At 39.8% G+C, this 27,986-nt stretch overlaps 2 protein-coding genes across 9 annotated transcripts in view; one reads left to right on the forward strand and one right to left on the reverse strand.

The window, feature by feature from the left end:
* ntrk1 (neurotrophic tyrosine kinase, receptor, type 1) overlaps positions 1-17,757 on the forward strand; it is an 82,684-nt gene extending 64,927 nt beyond the window's left edge. For all 6 annotated transcript variants that reach the window (XM_082551907.1, XM_082551908.1, XM_082551909.1 and 3 more), the window contains 3 exons: positions 7,406-7,646; positions 10,116-10,274; positions 16,431-17,757. In XM_082551907.1, coding sequence (XP_082408033.1) covers positions 7,406-7,646; positions 10,116-10,274; positions 16,431-16,616 — 586 coding nt within the window. In that variant the 3' untranslated portion in view covers positions 16,617-17,757. The remainder of the gene's footprint in view (positions 1-7,405; positions 7,647-10,115; positions 10,275-16,430) is intronic.
* A 1,411-nt stretch (positions 17,758-19,168) lies between these two features.
* The window catches only part of paqr6 (progestin and adipoQ receptor family member VI), a 36,040-nt gene continuing 27,222 nt past the window's right edge, over positions 19,169-27,986 (reverse strand). For all 3 annotated transcript variants that reach the window (XM_082552370.1, XM_082552371.1, XM_082552369.1), the window contains 4 exons: positions 27,632-27,758; positions 26,276-26,372; positions 25,209-25,353; positions 19,169-22,956 (listed from right to left, as the gene is read on the reverse strand). In XM_082552370.1, the coding sequence (XP_082408496.1) occupies positions 22,691-22,956; positions 25,209-25,353; positions 26,276-26,372; positions 27,632-27,758 (635 nt within the window). In that variant the 3' untranslated portion in view covers positions 19,169-22,690. The remainder of the gene's footprint in view (positions 22,957-25,208; positions 25,354-26,275; positions 26,373-27,631; positions 27,759-27,986) is intronic.

Here is a 27,986-nt window from a genome sequence, read left to right on the forward strand (position 1 = left end):
TCAGACCGGAGGACTTGTTTTTTGTGGTCTGGAAGTCTTTTAGGTGCCTTTTAGGAAACTCCCAGCAGACTGTCAATTGTCTTTTAGTGAGGAAGGGCTTCCGTATGGCCATCTCTACCATAAAGCGGGGAGTAGAGGAGTACTGCACTCTGGCTCATTCCATCTCCAAAAAGAGAAACGTCCTCCAAACTTCCTCCATTTGAGAATCACTTAAGGAATATCCTGTTTTTTGGGGGCTGCAGTTTGAAACCTTACAGCATCTGTTCTTTTCCTAATTATGCCCATTAAATTCAGTCAAGCACAGGTGGAGTAAAGTTGTGCAAGTAGGAACACTGATAGAAGCAGGATGCACCACACTCAGTTTTGAGTATCATAACAAAACGTCTGAATATTTCTCTAAATGCTGTGTTTGAGTCCAAAGTAGTAACACCGACTTTCACCTGGCGCTGCCTGTTATGGTCATGTGGAGACTCAGAAGAAAGAAATGAACTTTATAATTTTCAGGATATAAAAAATGTGGAAAATAATAATAATGGATTGGATTTATATAGCGCTTTTCTAGGCACCCAAAGCGCTTTACAATGCCACTATTCATTCACACACTGGTGGAGGCAGCTACAGTTGTAGCCACAGCTGCCCTGGGGCAGACTGACAGAAGCGAGGCTGCCATATCGCGCCATCGGCCCTTCACCTACCACCAGTAGGCGGTAGGTGAAGTGTCTTGCCCAAGGACACAACGACCAGGACAGAGAGCCCAGGGATCGAACCGGCGACCTTCCGGTTACAGATGCGATTCCCAACCCCCTGAGCCACGGTCGCCCTGTGGCCCTGTGGTTGGGAAAACCTCAGCCCTGTGGCTCAGGGGGTTGGGAAAAGTTAAAATGTTCTGAAGAACATTTGTTAATGTACTGAATAGAGATGGCACGATACCACTTTTTTATGTTCGATACCGATATCATAAATTTGGATATCTGCCGATACCGATATGAATCCCATATAGTGTTTTTTAATCAATAAAACTGTTTTTTAATATCTTGCTGCATTTTGTATACGTTCATACTAAAGTTTAAATAAACAACAACACTAAAGCTATTCTGTTATACCTGTATGTAAAAAATACACTGCACCCAAAATAATTCATAGTTCAGCAAAACTGATCAATTTAATAAACTTAAACCTACACCATCCTCCCTATTCTGGTATTTTAAAGAGTACTTAGCAGAAATATTAAGCAACCTAACTAATAGGGTTGCAAACTCCCTCGATGCTTAATTGACGTGATCAACTTTAATTTGATGCAGTGTGAAAAAAAATGCACAGAAATAAATAATTTTTCAAGAATAATTAAATAGATTCAACATCTTTCTTCAACAGAACTGCAGAATGCACAGATGGTACCTTCCCAAAGGAAAAAGTACTATAGCTTACTAGATATTACTAGGTATATTAAACTTAATAGTTACTATATACAGTAATGGACTTCTATACATTTTACATAAGATTAAAACTTTGGGTGTAAGATTCAGATAATTATTTATTAAAAGCGAGACATTTTAAATGAGAATAAGAAAGAAATGCATGTCTTTGTGCCCTCTTTTCCCTGTTCATGCCCTATCGGCCCCCCAGGCTAAACTTTGCTAGATCCGCCCCTGCACAGTTACCAGCCGTCAGCTACGTAGAAAAAGATCCTGGTGTAGAAAGTAATATTAAATAAATTCTAACAACAGCTTATCAAGCTTAAACGTGGTGCTGTTGTTCAGCCGCTGGTTTCCTCTTTCTGGTGCAAAGTGGGCCAAAAACAAAGAAGAGACACGGACTCGCGACAGAAAAGCCGATCAGCTGATCATTGATCAGTTTCATGATTGAAGTAGCAGCAGCAGAGGGAGGGAGAGAGAGGCAGTCGCTCCATATATCGGTTGTTAAGCTTAACGTGGGAATGCTTTATAAACATTCAGAGATGAACTTACACACTTGCTTTACTTCTCTCTGGGATAACTTTCTCGGAGATGAAATGCCGGTTTGGTAGCAAGGCTACAAATACACACAGCTGATCAGGTGAGCACACGGCTCCGACATGCTACGGTTATGAGGAGAGTTACGCCCTGTTGCAAGTTTTGTGAGGTGCTTTTTTGATATTTAATGGATCGGATTAAATTTTTAATTTCTCTCCGATATCCGATCCAGTAATTATGTCAGTATCAGACCGATACCGATACGTAATATCGGATCGGTCCATCTCTAGTACTGAATATCCTAGTTTTAAATATTTGAGTCTGGACCTCAGGTGTTTTTCATTTTTCATTACCTGCTTTTTAAGACCAAAGAATTAAAAACTGTGTTTCCCATTGTCTCAGCCCTCACTTCCCCCCTGCTGGTTATATCCATTAAGCCCCTGCAGGTCAGAACCACCTGGTTTATAAGCGCTCTGCAAACATTTCACATTTTTTAAACTATAAGATAAGATAAGATAAGATAGAACTTTATAAATGTAGTTAAAAGCTATTTAAACCTGTTTATTAATTTAATGTAGAGTCTTTGTTAGCAGTTAGACGTATTTTACATCATGTAACTGTTTTACAGTGTTGTCATACGTTATCTTTTTGTGCGCCAACCTCCACTTACACAAGTACCAACACTTGAATCTGTTTACAACAACATCATAATATGTAATTTGTTAAATGATCATATACTGCTTTTAGATGTGCTTCAGATGTTGAAAATGGGACTCGCTCACACAGATAAATGACTGCAGCTCTTTAAAAGCTGCCATCTGTGAGCTGCACTGCTTTTATCACTCAAACTTGATGTGTGTTTAAAAGTTAAACCCACTCAGCTGACCTCAGTGCAGCATGTGCGGTTCCGCCGGTCACTCGGCGTATCGGTGGATTTTGTGTGTTTAAGTAGAAATGCCACAAGGAGTCATGAGGACAGCCGTGGAAGTGTTTGTGCTCGACTTCACAGACTATTATATTTGATATTTTTGAGGCGGCTGCGTTTCCTCTCTCTCCACACTGTAAGGTTTCCGAGGTCCTGTTTGAACGGTGTTTAGATGATTTGGAGACCCAGAAATAGCCAGGGTGGTTTTAAATCTCTCTGAAATTTGGCGTGTGTTTCTTTTCAAGTCAAGCATTTCACATGAATTACCAGCTCACCTTTAACATCATCTATTAATTATTTTACATCATAATTTCTCTTCCATTCCCTTCCTCTTACGATTCTGTGAACCTAATGTGTCGGTAAATGTATGGACCAGTTTGCTGAATTTGAAACAGGAAGAAATTCATTTCATTCCAGTGTTGAAACTCACCAACACTGGACCCATCTGCTCTAAGAAAAACTGACCAAACTTTATTCACATATTAAAACACTCGAACCAAAGCAGCTGACAAACAACAAGAACCAGATATTACACCAAAAGCATTTTAGTCTGTTAATTTCCATGCCAGGTAGATGTATTGTAGTCTTGTTTTCATTTCATTAGATATAAAAGGTGCTTTGTATTCTTTGTCATAATTTTCTTTGTCAGCAAGCTAAAACCTTCACCTGTATGTCATTCACGCAGTTAACAGTTGGCACTGTGAGGAGGAAGCTAGAGACTTGTAAGCTGGTGTGCATCTCCTTAGTCACACATGTAAATGTTGTTTGAGAGGTTTGTGAAGCTAAATATGTCCACACATCCAGCAGGGAGACCTGGGAGGGGAGGATGGGGTGAATAAGGGGATGGCCTAATTTTGTAGTCCTGAAATAACATTTTAGCCACATTATTGTTTAGATGCGTACCGCAGAAAACGCCTCCACTGGTTTGCTAGATAAAGATTGGTGTTTTATTTATTTATTTATTTACATTTATGGACAAAACTCATCAATAAGCATTTCTGTAAATGCACCAGAGTTAGCCATGGGCTAGTTTTCATCTGTAGTCCCCAACTAGATCTTAAAAGCAACCTAAAAACAAAACAATATATTACATCAACATTATAGAAACAAATAAAAGTTAGAAAGAAGAAAAAAACATAACAGAAAACTCATACAAAAGGAAAGCAAGGTGGAAACAGGAGAATCAAACCAAATCAATGCTGATAAAACTGATGTTTGAAATTTGTATTCTGCTCTCTGATGTTGATGCGTACAGTGTTTCACAGCCTTTACAGAAAATGCAGACCGACCAAAAGAACTGAAAGCAATAATACACTCCTGTCTAGTCAGGTTCCTTGTAATTTGGTTTCTGTTTACCTCAGTGGCAGGAAACTGACTAAATTAGCTCAGTACTTTTAGCCTGTTTGCCTTTTCCATTCAAATCCTGCATGTGCAGCTTGGTATTGGATCCAAAAATGTCTGCATAAAAGAGGAATGTAGCAAAGATTTCAGCTTTATCAGCAAAAGAAAAAAAATAGTATGACTTATTTGAACAAGGATACCTGCCTAATTAATTCTACGTAACACAGAAAATACAGTACTCGAGTTTAACTCACCAAAACAAGAGCAAAGACTTCATGGATGGTCTGTTAATAGAATTAACCACAAAGTGAGCAAACTTATGTGTGATCATTGCATTTAAAATGCCCTGAAAAGCACCAATGTCACATGAGGACATGACAAGTGTCCATCAGAGGAACTGCAGTTTCTCTGCCGCTCTGGCGGTGCCTTCATTTCTTCACGCACAGATGTTGCTGCATGGTTCGATTTTTACCAGCTCGAACAATAATGTGAAAAAACACTGTGGTTTTTATCAAATGTGATGTAAAAACAACTGAGAGCCACATAATTCATTTGAGTGACTGCTGACAAGAAAATAATTGTTACTGTGTACGTGACGGGTGGGGGATTGTGCGTGTTGTAGAAGAAGAAATGTTTTCTGATTAAAATTGCATACTATACATAAAACACTGTGTATATAAACCATTCCCAGGGCCCTTAGGTGAGCCACTGGTGCCTTACAAGTGATAGCAACCCACCAGTAAAAACAGCATTGTAAATTTACAGTATGGATAAAGAGATGCAAATTATTACCCAGGGAGGCAAAGAGTGACTCACAGATGAGTGAAAAACACAGACATACAAGAACTCAAGCCAAACATTCATACCATCACAAGAAAAGTAACCGAAGACACTGAAGGAGAGACAAAGAGAGAGAAATGTAAAAGCTGAATCTCCTGGATAACTCACAACATGTCAAGGCATGGGTCAGTTTTTATTATTTATAAGAAGTCCTCGCATCAATAATCTTAAATGAGAGTGAATTTCAACTATCCAAGTGTTTTAGCACTTGGATAGAAATAGAGAAGATTCCTTGAACTGTGCAATGAACTGATTTTTTTATCTGGAGAAGGGGTTATGTGGCAAATTAGGTAATGATAACAAATGATAACACTTGAATTGTTGCATAACATGGTGACAGAAGAGCTTCAAAATCTGTTTTTCAATCATTTAAAAAACCTTTGCAAACCTCTGGGGGGAGCTGGAGGAGAAGGGTCAGTGCTGAATAGCGCTCACTTGGCACCTGGGCAACCATCTGACGCTACGATTAGAGCAGACGGCGCTGATGCTGTCTGCCAGGTGTCCTCCACAGGAGGCAGATTGGAAATGAAAACACACAGAGAGGCGCGCGAACAGACTTTTCCCGAGATATATGTTCACGAAGGGATGGAAATCGCATTTTCAGCAGACAGCATGGGTGAGATGTCCGAGAGACCCCACAATGCAGCTGCTTTCCCACCCTGCCACCTGCCTTTTAAACTAATAGTGATTGTATAGACAACTTCCTTTGTAAGGAGGGGACAAAGTGGAGAGGAGAGATATTAGGATGGATGGAGACACATCAGCTGTGATTTGCTCATTTAGGCAGGAGTTGGACGTGAGAGTGGGTGTTTATGGTCCACGAAAACCATGAAGAGTTAATGCACTCTGCATCTCTGAATTGCATTATTGCAAATCAATTGTAGGCGTATTATAAGCCTTGTGTTTTTGATTAAGCATCACTGTTAAATGGCTTTATTATGGTGTGGTCGTGCTCACCATGTCTGGGGAGTTCTAGAGAGCTCGTATATGTCACAAATGTTCAATCTGCAGATTACGTGCTGAGGTCATCGTCCTTCAGGTCACCCAAGGTTGGTGCCATAGTTACAGCAAAAAAATACAAAAGCCTGAATTGCTCATTCAAGTGTTTGATAACCTGCACAGCCACCAGCAACAGAGAAGAATATCACAGCATGTCGAGTTCATTCAGTTTACGGTCCACAGTGGTCAGAAGTTCCCATCTAATGCAGAAAAAGTGCATTTAATAAAGTATTCATTTCAAGAGAAAAGGAAAATAGGTCATCAAATAGTTAATGAGCAGAAATGACTTACAGTATTGTACACTATAAACAAAGAGGAGTCTCATTAGGGTGTCTCATTTGCAGCATGACACCTGAAGTCGCTCTTTACGTGACAGTAAAGCACAGACTTACTGCTGAAACAGATCAAATGCAGAGAATAAATTTGTCTGAAGGTATCAATAATGTACCTTTTCACTTCATGTAAATATTATTATCCTGCTTACTTCAATATAAAGTCTTTTGAAGACTAGACAACCTTCAAACAAGTTGGGTCATCCTGTGCCTGTGCTGCTTGACAACTTTAGTCAGTTTTGTTTTTTAAAAATATGACTTTTTTTCTGTTGTTCTCTTAGTCTGGAAAATAACGAAATACACTCTTTATTTGAAAATACCCAAGTTGTGTAAATCCACTTCATACTCTTTTTACTAAATTGTCTCTACTTTTCCCCTCTACTTTGACAGCAGTAATTACTTTTCAGATTCAGATTTGACATTAAAGACACTTTTAAAACTGTGCAGCACATTGTTAAAGATTATATCAGTGCCCCCAACCTATTTCCGTGTGACCTTCTGCAAAGAGTAGTGCTTTTCAGATGTGCACTCTTTTCCTCTCTAAACTTCTCAGAATCTTTTATATAAGTAAGAGAAAAGTCCACACAGTGAATGCAGAACTTTGTGTTTCCTTGGAACCGATGGCATTAATCGTCTCACGACTGCTCAGCCTCATTCTGTGACTGTTTTGAAAAGCACTCAAACCCACCCCCAATATCTTAGAACTTAATTATTTGTGTACTAAGAAGCTGAATCCACCTCTATCTCATCCAGCTACAATAAACTGCTGCTTATACACTTGTGCATCTGTATCAACGGTCTAATAATGCCACATAAATCAGTGTAACACACACCAAAACATTTGCTTTGGATGCATTAGGTACACTGTGCCTCTAATTCTTTTGAGTAGATTTTGAAACTGTGGTATTTTTACTTTCACCTTGCGATCTTCCTACATTTTGATGAAGCTAAAATATTAAAATAAATTCAGACCAACAGATGTGGTGTCCTGTGTGTCCTTTTTGTGCCCCCTGTAGAGCTCACGGCCCTGACGCTCACATCCTGGACGAGTCCAAGATGCCCCCGCTGGGTGAACTCACTCTCCCTCAGATGCTGCACATCGCTGCTCAGATTGCCTCAGGCATGGTCTACCTCGCATCGCTGCACTTCGTTCACCGTGACCTGGCAACTCGCAACTGTCTGGTTGGAGAGGGTCTGGTGGTCAAAATCGGAGACTTCGGCATGTCCAGAGACATCTACAGCACAGATTACTATCGGGTAAACAGCTGAAACATAAAAGGAATACTTGACTGTTATTCTTAATGGGACTGTAAATTTAAACAAGACAGAAATATTACTCCTTTACTTCACTACTACCTTGCCATTTGTTTCTGTTTTATCTGCTCTGACGTATTTGTCATTAAAAGCAAGATTTCAGCTATTTCAGTTTACTGCAAACAACACTGTTTGACGCCGATCTAATACGTTTCAACAACAGGAAGTTTGAAGTATGTAAACCGTATCATGAATACATGCAATCAAACTGCAATTACTCCATTGTTGGTTTCCAGGCTAATCCCTCTTTGTTGCAGTCTGGGTCGCAACAGGAGGACACATCATGCAAATAATATTCTGGTTCCACAAGTGAAACCAGATTTCCACTTCTTTAGAATCCCAGAGATTTCATTTGATACATTTTACATGATACATAATTCATCTGTGTTTTTGGGGGTCTTTTTTCCCTCGTACATACCCCCACAAACCTGCATGTGTTAGACTGTAGTTCTGTTAACTGGTTAGCAAGAACTGGAAGTTCCAGTGTGGAAGTTCATTAATGCTACATTCTTTAATGGCCAGCAGATTTGAGAGAAGTTAAACTGTAAAGAAGTCTGTGAGAAAGTGAAACTATTTCTCACGTTGTGGCCTCAGTGAACATTTTCCTGATATCTTTATTTATTATGTTGCTATTTTCAGCCATTAATGAATATAAGGATATTAATTTTGTAGATGATGGTCACCATTAAAGTGAAAAATGACAATAAACGATGGTAGCGCTAGCAATCAACTCATCAAGAGTGATTTACAAAAGCTTCGATGGTGATGAGCAAATGTTCAGCTTGAACTGTTAGAAACAGGACTTGACTTGAAACAACGGGCGCCATCATGGCCATCATTTATATACAGCCAAAAGATATTCTTATATTCTTCCAGCCAAAAGTTTAAAGATGCAAAACCCTTGTTGTCACTCTGAGTATTTGACTATAATCTTGTGAAATATGTGAGTGTGAAAAGCTCTAATTCAGTATATGAAACAATAAAAATAATAGTTAGGTATATTTTTAAAAACCCAACTGAAGACTGCTGTTATCCTGCTGCTGTGTGAATGTATTTGAAACAAATCAAGGTGCGCTGTTCCTTTATCACATGTAACACACAGTGCAACCACTCACAAGCTGTGAATTCCCAATCTGACATCACGCAGACAAGTGAGGCTGCAGGTTAAAGATTGTTTCCTTTCTGTCTTGTGTTTCTCTGAAAAGTGAGGGCTGCAGTGCATGTGTAAACACAGCTGTACTGTTTTATTTGACTTTTATTACCCTCATTTTCATCTTCATACATTTATCCTTGGGTCTGTTAAAGCAGCTTAACACAATTCAGAGTTCAAAATAATCATTTTTTATCTTATACCAGTTCGTCCACTACCTGAAAGCAACTGTTTGAGCTCGCTTGGCTGCTTCACCCAAATCAAATATTTGAGCAGGAACAGGTAATTCGGGCTTCTGTGTTCACGGCCAGAGCTTTTTTCATGAGATGACCGCTATTTGGAACACCTGCTCTCTGCTGCATCATAACAAACCGGGAGTAGAAAAAACTGTCTGAAACTCAGAGAGGAGAATGAATAGGTATAATAGGCCCACTCCTTCTCTTATTGAACTCAGTGTTTTGGATTTGTACTTTGAAGTATTATAGATCAAATACTAATATTGAACTTCTCTAGTCTCGTAAGAAGAGATATTTCAATTTTTCTTGTGTGAGGGTGAAAACATGATGTTGTCTAAGAAGAAAAACCATGCCCTAATCAACTGTAATTCTGTTAAAAATGACTAATGGGTTATTATGATTAAGCTACATAATACATATTCTGAAAAATACACTAAGATAAGAAGCACATGTGCTTTGTCTTCTCCTGAAGCGATTTAAACTGCAGGAGCAGAGTATGTCGTGCATTTTGGATCTGTAAATCGCAGCATAACCTTTGAGAGACTGTGGAGTGTGTACTTTTAAAAACTACAGTCAAACCGGCTGAATAATAGCACTGGACTTTTTCATGTTGCTTCCCCTTGGTGGGATTTGAGAATTTGAAAATCGCTCAAATCTGTTACAGCAGGGTTTTTTTTTTTCAGAAGTGAGAAAGGTTCATTCCTGTTTTCACGTGCCAGTGAAAGGGTTTTACTCATTAACAGCATGTTGAGATCTCATAAATGCAATAAAAAGTACAACCTAAGAGACTGTCTAATATTATTTTTGTGGCGGTTAATCTCTTTTCCTTTTTTTATTTTGCATGAAACTACTGTAATAATTTTTAAACAGTCTGCCTATTTTTGATTTCAAGCTGGTCTCCCAGCTTGTAATAAGCAGCTCAAGATGAGTGGAAAGGAAAATCTATTTAAGATTTAATCTCATCAACAAAGCTAATTAAGGTTTCCATAATTAAAGTTCACTTAGTATTCGGTTCTTTATCTTCAGGTGGGTGGACGTACAATGCTCCCAATCCGCTGGATGCCCCCTGAGAGCATCATGTACAGGAAGTTCACGACGGAGAGCGACATCTGGAGCTTTGGCGTGGTCCTCTGGGAGATCTTCACCTATGGGAAACAGCCATGGTATCAGCTGTCCAATAGCGAGGTGGGTTGCAGTGGAAAAAAACATTATAAAATTGCGTTGCAAAATTTCGGTAGCCCTTTCTATTACAGCTTGGTAATAATGTGGTAATAGCGTGGTAACAAGGCACATACAATCATGTAATAATGTGGTAATAGCAGGGTAACAAGGCAGAAACAAGAGTGTAATAATGCGGTAAAAGTTATTACACCTCAATTACAAAGTAAGACCAGTTGATATTAAAGTAATATCATGGTAGCAACAGTGGTTACAGTAATATTCCACTAACATTATGTAATGAGATAATAAGGGCCCATAACTGTGGCTATTAACTGATTATTACTTTGTAATTGAGTCGTAATAACTTAGAAATTACCAAATTATTATTAATTATATCATTCTTGTTTCTGCCTTTTTACCCTACTATTACCACTTTATTACTAAGCTTTAATAGAAAGTGCTATCAAAGTTTTGTTCCAGCTAGCTTTGCTTTCACACCGCAGTGCAGTGAAGAACTTAAAGCAACGTACCTTCATCCTGCTGTCTCTACCTACATGGGTTGTGCGCTCTCTGTACTTCACACTGACTGTTCTGATGATGGGCATGTGCCTGATGGCACCAGTTAGCCTTCAATCAGCACATAGTTTTTAATCTAAATGAATGGAATTTTAATTGGTCACCTGGATATAAAAATGACCTTCAAATTTAATTGAAAAAGCTTCAGAAAGTGTGGTGACTGTGTCCTAAAATACCATAACCAAAAAAGCTTAATTTCTGAAAATACTGAACAGATTCCATATTGGTTCGTGTTATGGATACAATAAACCAAATAAATATTTATTAAATTAACAAGAAGTAGTAGATTTTTGCAGCTTCACTGTTAAAACTAGTCTAATGTGCAAATGCGCAGTGCAACAACATGAATATTAATTGGTTCATTTGGGGTCAAGGGTGGGACAACCTCCATCTGTGGGGTTATCATAGAGCGCCAGTCCTTCCTCTTTATATGATGGCATTCTCTCACTCAGCCATAAACACCTGTGAGCTGTGCCTCAGACCGGTACCGGTCCCGGTCCGTGAGTCGTTTGGTACCGGTCCCGGTCTGTGAGTCGTTTGGTACCGGTCCGCGAGAGTTGAGGCTCAGGTGTGAAATGTATGGTTTTCAGGGTTTTTATCGGTTTTCAGCGTTATTTTGTTATCGTTTTTATCGTTAACTCGGTTTTCCTGGGTCTTTTCACATGTGTTATGAATAAATCTTCTTTTTTCGGTACCAGTACTAGTTTTATTTTGTTGTATTTATCCGCGACACCTTAAAGGCCGGTCCGTGAAAATATTGTCGGGCATAAACCGGTCCGTGGCGCAAAAAAGGTTGGAGACCGCTGGTGTAGTAGTGTAAAAACCAAGTTTCAGTTGGATCTGGACTAAAGTCCCTCCAAGACTTTGGTTGTTTGGTCTGGACCCAGGTCAATGAGAGGTTTCACATTTTGAAGTGTTAGTTTATGTCAGACTGAAAAGTAAGTCTGGACCAAACATGTTAGGTTTGATAGTTTCTTTAGATGACAAGACTGACAGCACTTATTTATTGGAAAATCACATGAAGCTGGAGCAAATAACTAGTTTAGTTTAGTCCCACTGGTTGGCTAGAAAGGAGGAAAACCATTCACAGTGTGGCCATGGGTGTAACCAGGCTTTAGAAATTAGAGAGGTCCACATTTTGTTTTTCTTGTAATGTTTAATATTTTAGGGTTAGCACCTGTGCTAGAAGGTCCTAGAGTTGCAATACAATCAAAACCATAAATTTTAAACACGGAGGACTTGATTTTATACAGCTTGTCTCTTTTACAGACCTCTGTAAAAGAGACAATTGTTTTATAAACAATATAAAACCATGAAATTAAAAATAAATAAATAATTAAAATGGCACAAAGGAGAAGGCTACCGGCCCTGACTCTCCTGTGTCTCTGATTCACTCCTTATACTTACAACAACCAGTTATCATTTCACTGAGTCATGCATAAAAGCCATCTCACGTCATGATTTATAACAACATACAGTATTTACTTACTTTTAATTACTGAGGTCCAGACTTTGGTAACCTTAGAGCTACCGGTAGTTACAGCTATGAATGCTGGGCAGTCTCGTCCAGTTCACAGTGGTTTTTTCTGAACGTTATGTTTTATATGCAGACATGCACATCATATCACTCCTCCATTCTAATTTTCCGTCGGATTTCAAATGAGCAATTTTACCAAATGTTAAAAATGTTTCCAAAAATGATATGTGAAAGTTTTTGTAGGAAAGAAAAATCACTCACTGCAGTTATTACCCCTCAAGGATTCACTGATTGCTTTATTTTTAAGGATTATGAACTATGCACGACTGCTGGACATAAACTGGATATCCTTTTTATGTGGTTTGTGTAAATGTATGTAGCTTTGCCCAGAAAGAGTTGCTAGGTCCAGATTTCTGCAGAGTGCTTCCTTGCTGCATGTTCAGGCTTTAGTATTTCACTTTTTTAGCCTCGAGTTCAACACTGTGCTTACATTTCTTGATTTCAACTATTTATTTTGATGCAACTTAAGATAATGTCAAAACAATTAAAACAAACTGCATGAGTGGTGGTTGGCATGTTGTGGAAAACATGTTTAATTTAAATTCTGACTGTGCTGCTAATAGCATATACTAGCAAGCAACATTAAGTAGGATACAGAAAAATAGTTAACTGAAATCTTTAAAAAGATTTCACTTATGCACAACTTGACAGCCTACTTTTCCTTTGTTACACTTTTTTTAAACAAGCAAACGAGGTAAGCTAGTCAACGAGCTAACAACAAGGTAACAAGCTAGTCAAGCTAATTGTAGTTTGCGTCGTGGTTCGTACTTGCAGATGTAAAAAAGGCAGACAATGTTTATATAAAGTTTAATCAGAGCATAAGAAAGAACTTTTCTCACTGTTGTGTGGAGTTTGTAAATAATTTGTTGAGTCTTTTGTTCTTTTAATAAATGAAGTCAGCTTGAAGTAACTTCATTCTTGAACATGCGCTAATGCAAATACTTCTGTAAATAGCAGCCTGAAATGTTTTGGTGCCTTCACATAATTTAAACTTGCAAAACAAAACATTTTCACTACAGTCTCAGATACTTTACCCGGTGCTCTTAAACTAATCAATAAATTCATAGTAATTAAGGGCGGTCCAGTCTAGCCTTTTCAGCTCAAGCACCAAGAAGTGGGACTCCATTGTGACCACAGTGATGCTATTACAGTCTGTAGCCCTCTCTCCTTTCAAGAGAAGGGTAGATCACTTTTCCTTTGCACTCAATTCTAATCTCATTGGCTTTCATTTTTGCCCCTGGCTAATGAGCCGTAACCTCGTTAACCTAATCCGTCTCGTCCAATGAAGGACAGGTAAAATTATCATGTTGCCTAATAAGTCAGTGGTGGAAATAATTCATCCCAAAATACTGACGTGACAGGCTGTGACGGCGGCGGACAGCATGAGTCTGCGTTCTGATTGATAGGCCATTTTGGTGCAAAGTGGCTGAGCAGCGACAGGCCTCTTGTGATCACCGGATCAGGCCGAGGTTAACAATGAAGAAGAGAGTCGCAGAGCACAGTGAAATCCTCTCTCTTATCCTCGACAGTGATGTATCCACTAAGCAACAAGAGCGTGTGAACTGAATCAGTCATTGCAGCGATTAGTGTCGGAGCTGGAGGTTGTTCATATTTCGGTGGCTCTCATTTGACTGCGAGGTCACAGCTAATTGACACATATTTGTGAATCTGTAGATAGTGAGGTTATTGTGCTGTTTATTAAAACATATTGTCCTTGGTGCAGCACATAGATATTTGGTGGTTCAGAAAGTCTCCGTGAATGAATCTATTGCATGCTCTTTTAAGGTTTGCTTTATAAGGTTTACATTTATCTCACTCTTCAAAGGTTTTTTTGTTTGAATGTTTTTGCTATTACTAACTTTTATAAACATCAGTCTATCAGCTGTTGTATTTTTCAGGCAGTGTATACAGTTATTAAAAATAGTTTTACCAACTGCAGCATGCTGGTACACATCCATGCTGTAATACTGAATAATAGTCTTTTTCTTTATGGTCCTTTCACTATATTCAAATGTAAGTTTCTACTTTGTGGTATTTTTACTTTATTTATTTTCCAGTTATTATCACTGACTACCAAAGCATCTAACCCCCGACTCTATATATTACAAAGCATTCAGTGCTCATATTTAAATATTTAAATCTGATGACAGTAACGTGTTTAAAAAAAATAAAATGCAAGGATACATCTCACAGAGGAGAATCTTTCCTTTTCTCCATCAGTTGGAGTTTCAGTGCTGTGTAAATGACGTGTGTGGAAAAATAGTTTCACAGCCTAACAATGACATGCCTCTGTCTTTTGTTATTATTAAAGCATCAGAGAATCCAGAGAAGTCTCTGCAAGTGATGAGGCTGAATAAATGACCTTCAGATGGCAAATATCTGAAAACCTTTGTGGGTGAACACAGTTTTTCACATCACCCACAAATGCAAGTTTAAAACACCAAGACGGATCCTTTAAGGCTGCTTTCCTTTCAGCTCAAATCCTACAGAGAGCAAACACATTTAACTTTCAGAAATACAGAAACTGATCTCCTCAGCTCACAAAAGCTTACTATGAGGTGATGCAGTTGATACGAGTTGCACTTTCAGTTGTATCTTCAATTAAATATAAGCTTTCATTGATTTAAAGCTGCATTCTGTTTGTTTTACATCCGAACTTATTTTCACATTCTGACCAAATAAAGGTCTGAAAATAGGATTTAACTTGACTCTGGCAATGAACAGCCATGTTTAATATTGTTAACAGCTCCTTACAAAGATAATAACTTCAAACATAGAGATTCCTGACGACCCTCACTGGTCAACTTTTATTAGTACGGAGTAATTCTACAGAAGGGCCTTGCATCTTTGAAGTACTAAACTTAAAAAAACAAACAGCGTGTCTTTCCAGGAACGATGCTTTGTCATCCTGGGCAATAAACCGAGCAGCATAAACATTTCATTTAGAGACTAAATGTGTGCTTGCATGCTCGAGGTTTGGAGGGAGTACCAAGGACACTTAGTGCTAGAGTTTAAAATGTTTTTAGTGCTTTTAGCACCATACAGATAATTGTTATCCTCAGCTGTATTCAGGTGAAGCCGTGACTGTCAGAGAAAGATTTTCTTGGTTTAACAAATAAAAACCAAGACCAGAGCTGCATCAGCGTTGGACAGATAAATATAAAAAGATATTATAGCTTCTGCCCTCCTCACAATGTTGACAGGTTAATTTTTTATGTGTATAAAAAAACTTCTCAGTACATGTCATCACCGCTTGTTTCTTTTTAAATAGAAACTAATAAACAAGAAACAACAACTAAACTTTGCTGTAAACAACTTCTCCCTCCTGCTTTACAGCTGTAGACTTTTGCAAACATCCACCACCTGCCCACCTCACTATTCTAATAGCATGTTATTCATTAATTCTCTAACCCCACGTTTCTTCTGAATGGGATCTGTAATGTCTGATCAGGCTGCTTTTGTTAGCTTTCTTGTTTCATGTTCAATGCTGGAAGCGAGTCGATGCAGCCAGTGGATCCACGGTGCTGATTTACAAGAAAACTGCCCTCACTGAGTGAATTACTGGTGCTAAAAGATGATGATGCTGCGACGTCACTGTGTTGTTCTTCTGACAACAACAAATGGACCAATCACATTGTTGTGCTTTGTGTTGGATGGGTGAATGCAACACAGAACCTTCACATACAGAAGCTGGTTTCTTGTACTCAGTGTGTGAAATAAATTTAACAAACTTTACATTTTAAGTTGCATTTTGGTTCATTTTTAAAAAGGTGATCCTTTTTACAGCAGTAAGCATGTATTTAAAAAACTTTCAGGCTTTATAGCAGTCAAACTTCTCTCATTTGCAGACTTTGCTTCCTGCTCAACATTAATGACTGAAGAAAAAGGTTTTGCTCATTTTTGATGTGAAACTTTTAGATCAGACTCAGATATAAAGGACTGGTAGGCTCTAACTCCATTAGAAAGCCCATTAATAAGACGATGTGAACAGAAGCCCTGAGAACAGATTAAGAATGCGTCTTTTATTCTGGCCATTAAAAAATGTATTTTTCCCTCCTGTTCCACAGGCCATTGAATGCATCACACAGGGACGGGAACTGGAGAGGCCACGCACCTGCCCGAAGGAGGTCTACTTGCTGATGCAGGGCTGCTGGCAGAGAGAGCCCCAGCAGAGGATGGTCATGAAGGACATCCACAGCCGTCTGCTGGCCCTGGTCAAGAACCCCCCGGTTTACTTGGATATCCTGGGCTAGAAGGGCCGAGGGCCAACCAGGCTGGGGAGGTTGGATTTTTGATTTGAGATATAAAACTTTAGTCTGTTACTCATTTAAGTTCAACTGCATTCTGCTTTTCCAGCTGTGATGCTTCGTGGGCAGTAACATCTGCTTTGACCTTTTTGGCTGCAGTTTTGCCTCATTCTAGCTCGACTTTGACCCCTTAACTGGTTACTGCCCCGTCCTTCTCTGGAAACCTGTCACATGTTTACCAAAGTGTTTAATGTTTATCTGAGGTGGGATCAGTCTGATGGAGGAGCGTGCATGGATAAGAACTAAAATAACTGCATAGGCTCTTGCTGGGAATCTACTGCCACATGGTGTCTGGAGTCCCTTCATCAGCTGAGCTGCGACACATTTTAAATGACTTTTAGCTGACGTGCTTGTGTTGGTTTAGAAAGCAAAAACTCGTTTTACAGATCTTAGTACAGCAGATAGTCATTTGTATAGTACCGTCACTGATTTTGGATAAGTTTTGATATAGAGGGTTATTAAGAAAACAAAGAAAAAAAAGCTTTCATTGATGTATATAAGATAGTCACAGCCAAACTTTGTTTCTCACGTGTCAGATTGAGTGTATCATATGAATATTTTTCAGAAAAAAAAAGAAGAACAAGATGTCAGACGTTAGCAGTGAAAACGTTTCCTGGTATATCAACGACTGTGTTTACATTTAATTACTGTCAAATATGAACTTCCAAAGAGCGACTTTTCAGCCTGCGGCCGCTATTGGGACTCACTCAGGAGCGGATTTTGGACAGATCAGCCATGTTTAACATGCTACTGTAACGACCTTCAGAATCAAAGTGCTGCAGTGAAATTTGGTAAGGGGGCAAGCTGGTGGGGAGGTGACACCCCGAGAGGTAACAGATGGGTTAAAGCGAGACTCCAGGAGGAGAAGGACAGATGGCACTGAAAGTGAAACTGGAGGTGAACCCACCACCGTAACATTTGTCATTCCACCAAATGGGGCATTGAGAGGGTGAAAGACCGGGTGTGTAAACCCCTGCGATGCCTTTAAGTGTACATACTGAGTGTATATACTCTGTATTAATGTCTAAAACAAAATATATATATATATATATCTTCATGTATTGTTACTCCAGCACTTTGTATATTGTCTGCCCTTAAAAATAAACAAACTTGATTAAAAAAACGAGGCTGCAGTGTTCGCAGGAACATCCCTCTGCATCAGTCAATCCATCATTATCGTATGCTGAACTGAACAATGATTTGGACTCTTGTCTGTACTTAAAGTTAGACATCTTAACAAGGCTATTCAAGAGCCTTCTATTATTTTGACGAACTAATCAGCAACCTGCGACGTCTCCACGGGATGCTCAGCAGACGGTTATTGAAAAGGAATAATCAAGTTTCATATTGCTTTACCGCGGGCCCTCCAGCAAACAAACACCCTCCAAAACCCAACTCTCTCTTTCTCTTCATCGCTCTGCCTTGCCCCCTTCCTTCATCACCACCACCACCCTCCCTCGCTCCATCACTTCGTATGCAGAGCGCCTCCGGGGAGTGGTAATGGATTGTGAGTAATGCTATCATCCCCTTCTTTCTCTCGACCTCCTCTGGCGTACCGGGAGGGGGATGAAAAACACTTGGACCTGTGTCTGGCTCATTGTTTCTTGTAGTGTCTTACAAGCAGATTCTGGGGAGATAGGATTAGTACACTCTGTAGTACTTGTCCCTGTTATCCTTAAGGACTCCATTTGTGGTTTCAGAATGAACCTTTTTAATAAGCACTCGAGGCTCCACCTTGGTTGGATGTGGAATATGAGTATAATAAAAGCTGGAAATGAGGCCATTTTTAAAATGGAAGTCCTATTAGAGCTTTGCAGCAGGATACTTTCCTTTTCAATCTTCCACCTAGTCATATAATGCATGTATACAGGATATTGATTTCTTATGGTAATTATTTCTTCATGATAATGGTGGTGCCGATTCATTTTGGTCTACTGCTAATAATAAACCACTCAACATGCTTTACCGTCCATCCTGCAGCGAGAGATTAGAGAACAGGAAGAGAAATGATTTAGTGAATCAAACCAAAGCAGAAGAAACCTGCACAACCTGAGAAGAAGTAATGTGAGATAATCTGCAGATTAAAAATATTCACACTTACAAATGGCTACGCACAACTATTTCACATCCCCACATTTAAAAGGTCTTATTATTATTGACCCTCAATTCAAGGCTTTTAAAAGCAAACGCATCACCTCTGTGAGGGGGTTTGAGACTCCAACAACAACAACAACACTCAAAATACATTTTGAAGTCTGCAGATTTTCTCGTCCAGCAGCTGGTTTTTCCTGCAGACAAATGTTCCCTCTGAGCCTGCGGTTCATTTCTTTACAGATAAAGGCTGCTCAGCAGCCACGAGCACCTCAAACTTAACAGGATGTGTTTGCTGTACTGTTCTGCCCTCTGCTGGCCAGTCAGGCACACTGCTCTGGTTCCAACAAACGTTGAAGTGAGGATCTGCAGTCATTCATCGAGAAAAGACAAATTGTGAATAAAGACACAGTGACCAGTTGCATATATTTAACAGATTACTGGGTAATGTGGGAAGTCCTTTTGTGTACAGTTTCCACTGTTACATTAAGTGAAATCAGATTACTGAAAAAAAAGAAGAAAAAAAAAGAAAAGAAAGTTTGCTTTTTGATATCACTCCATACAATAATTCCATTTATAAAAGGTTTCATTTATTACACAAATCTAGTAGAACAAAGCAGCAAATTACAAATTACACACGGCAAAGAACAAATAAGGATTTATACATTTCAAGAGTAGTTTGTGTTTTGTATCAAAAGAAAAACTTGTATAAAACATTAAAAAAAAAAAAAAAAGGCACCAATAACTTTGCCCCCCTTTTTTAAAATTCAATGGTTCCTCCTACTCTTGTCTTTGCGCTTCTCATCACTCAACATCCATCCATAAAGTGTTTAGAAAAATGCCACAAGTGCTCACTTTTCCGGCTGTTATCGCCCTGAGGGTAACCGTGATCTGGTCTGGAGAAATCATTGATACGTTGGTCAAATAAGTGCAGATTGAAAAAAACAAAAAAACAACGATGACGTGAGCATGACTGAGTTTCAGAACTCTGGCACGTCTGCAAACAGTAAACGGCTGCGAATGAGTAAGATGACACGAAAATTCCCCCCAGACAAACACCAGCTCAGAAGTAAAGGCTTCCAGACAAGTCTAGTAGAATCGCATTAAGTCGGTAATGATGCAATTCCAAGAATCAAGAGGCTCAAACAGAGGAATGCTGTAAGATGACGCCTGTAGAGAAAATAAAATTGATCCACGCCTGGCAGGGGAGGAGATAAAACAAAGGAACACCGATGGCAGTGTCTGCCATGGAAAGGAAGATGTGACTTTATACTCTGCACACTGACCTCGAACACATCTTAAAAACAAGTGCTCTAATATAAATGTGTGTGTGCGCTTTGTGATTCTACACACTCGCCGCCGACATTTCTACTTCAGCGTCCGACATGGACCTGTAACACACCTCAGTCCTATAATATCACATACATTTGCCCTCTGATCAACTTCTCCACCACGAGTGTTAAAAGATGCGTGTGTAAACGGCGATGATGAAGTAATGATGATGTAAATCTGTCCCATAAAAATGCTCAACAATGGGTTTAATACAGTACAAGCACGACGAGCATCAGTGCTACAACTGAGAGGTTTAGTAACGTAAGACCCAGCTTCAATCCTGTATTATATAACAGTATTATGCGACCTTATATGTTGATTAATGACTTGTTGGATTAATGGATCTTATCAAGTTTTTTTGTGCATTATTGGGAGTAAATTTCTCTTTACACAAGTGAGAAATATCCAAAATAGCCTTTTTTAAAAAAACAAAAAAACAACAACAATAACAACAGCTGCAGCTCATTTCTTCCCCCCCCCCCTTTTGTCAAAAAAAAAAAAGGCTGAAAATTATTTGGGAACAAAAGAGAAAAAAAAAGGGGGCCGCAATACAATTTATTTGCATTTGTCAGGCCCAGTTTTGGAGATATTAGCTTCTCTTAAATCTGCTGGAACCAACTGGCATTCGCCGCTTTGTGCTTGAATTACACAAAAAATATACTTTGAAAACTGAGCAGCACTGTCTCTTTCTACAAATCATAATCAAATAAATAGAGAAATTGTAGTTTTAAATTCACTTCATTTCAGTTTCAGTTAGATTTCAGAGATGATCTGCTTTCAGTTTGGTTTTTGTTGGTTTTGTTGACTCACACACGTCAACACCAAAGACTGAAACACCTGTGACAAATTTCACTGTTAAAGACTAAAATGAGAGACTTTTTAGTTTTGCAATCACTAAATATTGCTTAAATGACGTTAAATAAATGTTCTTTTTTTCTCGTTTTAGTCAGTAATAACGGCCGTGGCCAGTTTTACAGGACAGTAAGAACTACTTTCTTTCAGCTACAAGCTATACCCATGATGGGAAGCGTGCGTTTGTGATACTGTATAAACACCGACCTCTTCACCCCTCAGCTGAGCTCTGTTAACGAGCACCAGATGTAGAAAATAGCAGAAAGAAAATAGTTCCTGTGTGAAACGTTTTGCAGGGGCGTGATTTCTAGAAAGAGACAATTACAGCTGAGTTATTTCTGAGCACAACGAGGCAAATATGAAGTCAGTTTATCAAGACAAGGCAGAGAACTTTTCAGCAGATATCTCCAAAACTGCGAAGCTCACACAAAACCAATCTAGATGGTCCTGCAAAGTGCAGTTTAGAGTCCCAATAATGGTCAAAACTACTTGATAAGATGGGCCTTCTTTTCAGTGTTATTGTTAGCTCACCTATCTGATACAAAAACAAAACAAAAAATAAACTGTCTTCCTTTCTGTTAATGCAGCTACAACAAGCAATAAATATTCTATAAATAGAAGAGTGGTAAATGGTCACAAGATACCTAAAGTATAGGAAAGGTTAATAGTTTGCAAAGTCCACCAGATACTGCAACAACACAAAGCTCCCACATTAATATCATCCCAGGCTATGGCTAGCTAACTATACATCTCTCCTCCCTCCATTCCTCTTAATTCAACCAGTAGTTATTATAAACCACACATGCTGGAAATTTCTCCAGATTCGAAATATTACAAACTGGTTTTATTTATGTATTTATTTTTTGCTTGTAATTTTAAGTGCTTTTCCCCGCTTTACCTGATAGTTCAGAGTGGATCTTATGAGACGTGATGGAAAGGTAAAATGGTGCCATTTGCTCAGAACAAAATTGTTGAAGACCTTCAGGGGGCATGAGGCCACTATAGTGTTGCCATGGGAACACCAAATGGTTATAAAAATGGTACCTGTCTTTTAATCACCGCAGCACTGTAACCTGTGGCAGATTGTAGGGTTCATAATAAAGGCAGGCAATCAGAAAGAGAACCACACTGGTCTGCAAATCAATGCCAGTCAGAGTGGAATCAATAGGTAGATATATAAGAGTCTGCATCACGTTATGAAGAGGTGAACATGTGTTGTCCATGCTGCTTTAACGCACAGGACAACTTCACTGACCAATGTGTCCAGTTACAGAGAATATTTCAATAATCACTGAATAACAGAAACAGAGTTTCTGACGCTGTTAATTAAAAAAAGAATCCCTGCAAATTGTGACATTGTTTCCAGTTTGAAGCTTGTAGTGATCCACTGCAAACAGGCACTTAGGTGTCGTGTTACCACAGCTTGCTTCCTTCAACCCAGAGCCTTTTTCATATAAGTCAGCAATGAGAAGCATAAAAACAAACAATCATTGGTAGATGTGTTTTCAGCCTCACTTCCATTAACACCAGAAAAAGGCTTTGATAACCGTGTCTGGGTCCTCAGCTTCTGCGTAAACACACGAACACGTCAGACGTGCAACGCTGCCGGGACATGGAATATAAAGTGAGAAACTAAAGGTGTTAAACAAGCACTACTGTCAACTGTAGTTGCTGAGACAGACAAACCGCTGAACCTTTCCTTTGGAAAGCGAATCAGCTTTTATGAGGCGGAAAACGCCCCGCCCTCACTGCTCCTTGCACCCACAGGTGGATGAGTGTGGCTGGTTGGGGCTGCGGCACGGTTTCCAGAGCAGCGGGGCGCTGAAAATGCCGATTATTCCGAGGTTGATGGCGAGGCTGATGGCGAGTGCCCCGATGGTCCCAAGAAAAGATGGCATCATTCCGTGGTTCAGGAGCCACGTCCTCCGCGATGTCATGTCTGCGATCACACCCTCCATCTGGAAGTGGGACCCCACCACAGCGCTGACGTGGAAGAGCTGGTGGCTGTGGCCTTTGGGAAGGAAAGATGAAACAAAAACAGTCGAGTCAAGTCGCCGAACTGAATGGGCGAGTCCAACAGTAAAACTATGGCGTCGCTACTATCCAGAGCAGCTTTGAATTATTCACAGTTTAAAGTAATCCTCGTTTGCTTAGACTGGGTTTTTGATGTGGTTTGAAGCTTTGTGTCTGTGAAGGTTCTCAGTCATCCAGGTCATCGTACTCAAAGGAGCTTGCAAAGAAAAGCGTCTGGAATTCTTTAAGTTACTTGAAGACGTTTCACCTCTCATTTGAGAAGCTTCTTCAGTTCTAAGGTCAAATGGTGGAGAGTCCCAGATTTAAACTCTCCACCATTTGACCTTAGAACTGAAGAAGCTTCTCAGATGAGAGGTGAAACGTCTTCAAGTAACTTAAAGAAGTCCAGACACTTTTCTTTGCAAGCTCCTTTGACGTTTGAACCTTTGACTAAACCATCTCGTGATTCATAGGGTTACAGTCCTGTCAACAAAGCCATCATAAAGCTGTATGATACACTGTCCTAAGCTGGGAATGATAACACTCCACATATTAGAGAAAAGAAGAAGCAGGAATAAGGCTATCCTCTGAGGACCGGGAGGCAATGTGCAATTTTCAATAGTCCTTAAATAACTCTGCTGTGAACATTGTTGAAATATTTGATACTTTATTTCACTCGTCGTTGAGTCCTAAAGGGATGCACGCTCCAAGTGTTGGAGATGGTGTGGATCATCAGGAGCTTATGTTTTGGAGACGCTTAACACACAAAACACTGAATATATCATTTAAGACATTTAAGAGTTTGTACCTAAAACACTTCCGTGCCATGAAGCTGAGGAGAGATACAAAACTTCTTAGACTGCCAGTAAAAAAGTGTATAACCAGTAAATTCAGCACCACCCTCAGCTGATAGAGCTCTACAGGAAATATTTCTTTCAACAAAGGAATGATGGACTGGAATAACTGGAATTTCTTTTTTTTGTATTCGAAAAGTTGGGAAAGACCCTTTTTTAATATCTAAGCACTCAAAGGAGCTTGCAAAGAAAAGCGTCTGGACTTCTTTAAGTTGCTTGAAGACGTTTCACCTCTCATCCGAGAAGCTTCTTCAGTTCTAAGGTCAAATGGTGGAGAGTCCCAGATATAAACCTAGTGGGAGTGACCCCCCACAGAGGGACAAAAGGACCCCCTGATGATCCTCTAATCGCCTGAGCCAAGGTGGGAAACTGGGCGTGGGTCCCAATCAGCCAGAGTTTCGGGTGTGTTCATTGTGAAACCTGGCCCCACCTTATCATGGGCCTGAGGTCAGATGGCCCAGGATGTGAGTGGGCGTTAAGGCGTCTGGGAAGGGATCTCAAAACTGGATTATAGATGGCAGAGAGTTGGTGTCGTAAACCCCGCCTCTGTTCAAAGATGGTCGCTCACAGTGGACATAGATGGCTTCTTTCACTCCTCTTTCAAACCATCTGTCCTCTCTGTCCAAAATGTGAACATTGGCCCTCTGTGGGGGGTCACTCCCACTAGGTTTATATCTGGGACTCTCCACCATTTGACCTTAGAACTGAAGAAGCTTCTCGGATGAGAGGTGAAACGTCTTCAAGCAACTTAAAGAAGTCCAGACGCTTTTCTTTGCAAGCTCCTTTGACTACGATGACCTGGATGACTGAGAACCTTCACAGAAATATCTAAGCACCATTTCCTAATAAACAAATCTTTAAAAATCTCTTCTTTTCAAAGATTAACAAATGCAGCAGCTTTTTGTCCGCCTTCAGAGGCGTTTGAAACAATGACACTTGTGTGAAACCTCACCAGAGAAAACAAAACAATCCACCGAGCAAAGAAAGGTTTGCGCAGGTTTACACACCATCATTCCAAAGCCTGTTTGATATCGAGCCATTATTTAGCGGCAATTGTGCAGCAACCAGCAGGGAAAACATTCAAAAACAAGCAAAGACAATAGAAGGCAAATGTAAGCGTTGCAGTCCCACACGGAGGCCAAACTAAAGAACACGGTGCTTAGAGAATAACGCTGACCCTCCCAAAGGCCTTTCCCAAACTATTGTTCATAAACTTACATGTATTCATATCTTGGAGCGAACTCAATGAAAACAGAGGCTTCTAAAACTTCAAAAGCTTTTGTACGTGCACTTGAATTTGAATGAGACTCATTTGGTTATTTTTCTTCGTCTTTTAACTGGCATTAAGTTTCGAAAGTGTGTTCCAAGCTGTACTGAGCGCCACCAAAGGACGTACCGAAGTAGTCGAAGCACCCCGGGGCCAGTCTCTCCGGGAGGTGGGCGGTAAACAGAAAACAAGTGAGGAAGGCGAAGAGGAGGTGGTAACAGTGATTGGACAAGGCGCCGGTTGGACTGCAGCTTCCACCGCAGCACAGAAGAATCTAAACACAGGGGGAAAAAAACCGATTCTATTATTGGATTAAACACAGATTAACACTGATTGTCGGAGCATTACTGACCCAGACAGAAAAGTGACTTGCATAATGCACAAACTAATGAGGAATAGTGTAGTGATTAGGGGAATTAACTGATGGCAAACATTTGTATTAGATAAACAAAGGAAATCAGATTCTGGGATAGTGAGCCAAAGTCCGATTACATTATTAAAGAGTGGCACTTATCAGCGTTTATGTAATGACACAAACAAACAGACCAACACAAGCTGTGGCTTTTGAAAAAGATACTTGTTCAGAGTGGAAATTAAGGTCAAATTAAGTAAGAGAAGAATGCAATTATGCAAGTGTATTATACGCCACTTTCTTCCTTTCAGATGTCGGAGCAAACTCTGTGAACTCAATTACTCAGCAGCTTGATATAGAGAAGAATCTACTGCCTCCAGATATATACAGAAACGACAAACACATCACACAGTCTGCAACTCCCACTCTGTGGTTTTCCTCCAATTTCCAGCTCCTTTGTAGTGTCAAAGAAATAAAATAAAACCTTCACGAGATGAAAAAGATGAGAATCTTCCAATATAACCCCCCCCCCCCCCCTCTCTTTTTTCACTGGTGCCAGGCCTAAAAATGAAACAGGAGGAAAGCACAGACCAGCAGAGCGAACAGGACCAGCCTTTCATATCGATCATTAATTAATAAAAGGAATCATCACCTTTGTGTATGGTGCTATGGTATAACCGAGTACGAGTTGAGCTGATGAGTAAAAGAAGACTATATATTTGTTGATTTTATAAAACATCTGAACACAGAAATGCTGTAGAAAGTCAGAAACAGTGAAGGTCTGTGAGCTGAGAGAGTGTGAGCACCATCACTTCACTTTTCGGTCTCCTTTAACGTGACTTACCCTGTAAACCAGAGGGACGGTGTCAAAAATAAATGGGACGACAAATGCTATGGTCCGAAGGGCTTTACTTCTCTTTGGGAACTGCAACTCCAGGAACCTGCGGAGGCCAGCAGAGGGCAGCGATCATTTCACTTTGTCATCTCCTTGCCTTTCAAAGTAACGCGTCTCAGCCCAACTTGTCGAGAAGCTAATGTAAGCCCTACAGCTATGCAAGAGTAAGTCCCTCTGATCATATTACTCCTTGGCTTTGGTGCACCCTGCGTTCACGACACTGAAAGAATACAGAAATCAAATACTGTTGCAGATTAGGATCAGGCCGTTTACATTTGACTTAAAAGACACCAAAGCGCTGAGGATGCAAAATGGGGGAGGGTCACTTGCTCAGTGTGACCCTTCTGAAGTTTGTCCTGATAAAGTTCAGGAGTTTTGGACACGGTTCACTAAAATATTTGTAGTATTTAACCAATGCAAACTCCATTCAGATGCAGTATTTGTCAGTATGAGAGGAAGACAACCTAAGTAAACTAAACTATTCTCATTATAGACTCTTCTCATAAGATGAAAGGCCAAGAGGGAGCTCTCCCTTCAAGCGCGTACTGTTGAGGTGGCAGGAGTACCAGCCTTAAAAGTCCTATAAACTATTCTGAATTCTAAATATTTGGCTTTTGCAGGTGGTTCCTTAGCTGGGCCGCAGGCATGGACGACTTCTATTTTGCTTTGTTACTGTACACAGGATAGATCACTGAATTTCCTGAAATACCTCTTTCTTTAAACATACCAGTACACTACACATGAAAAAAAACGGAGTTAAGGCAAACTGTTGGTGCAAGGAAGGTGTCGAGGGCAAGCCTACGCTTGAAGCCACTGTGGTGTTCGCCATAGTCACAGTCCAATAACTCCAGCTGTACTTATCTTGTCCATTTAACAACTTTATTGGATTCCATCGTTTGTATTTGTTGTTCAACAGTACTTAGTATCCAACGTCATTTTACATAAAATCACACAAACGGTTTGATCCTTCCGACCAACAACACCTGACGCTAAGTACATGTGTCTAGCTTAAATACAGTCCCATAAACACACCATGCTGTAAAAACACTAAAAGTGACCCTCAGCAGCACACATAAGGTAACAACACACAAAAAAAATGGCTGCTACAGGAGGAGCAAACAATTATTTGGAAATCTATTGTTCCACAGAAGTGAGCTACATTCAGTCAAACTCTGACATCCAAGTTTTTAAACTCACAAGGCTTATTTACCTTGATTTGTGCACGACTGTAAGATGCAGGATGCTCAAAGTTGAATTTTCTAAGCAAGCCTGAGGACAGAGAGGATGTAAACATCAGCTTCTTACCTGGAATAGCAGGACAGGCTGGTACAGAACACCGTGTTTCCGATGGCAATGGGAACAAAATGCTGATGAAGCCAAGTGTTTACCCAACACTCTGGCATGACGTAGTATCCGTAGCTTATGGCACATCCTGATTTAAAACAGGAAATTAAAAATATTTATTACATCAACTGACCCGAGAGAAGCCTGAACAACTAACAGCTGATAAATAAACATATTTCATTCTGACTGCAGGACAATAATGTCAGACAAAGAATTTCAGCTACAGAAACTGAGACAGTGAAACTTTTATTTTAAATATGTTGTTATTAATCCTCAAAATACCTGTGACGTTTCCCCCCCCCCCCCCCCCAAAATT

This window comes from Aulonocara stuartgranti (genome assembly GCF_965226115.1).
Source record: "Aulonocara stuartgranti genome assembly, chromosome: 11".
Lineage (NCBI taxonomy): Eukaryota > Metazoa > Chordata > Actinopteri > Cichliformes > Cichlidae > Aulonocara > Aulonocara stuartgranti.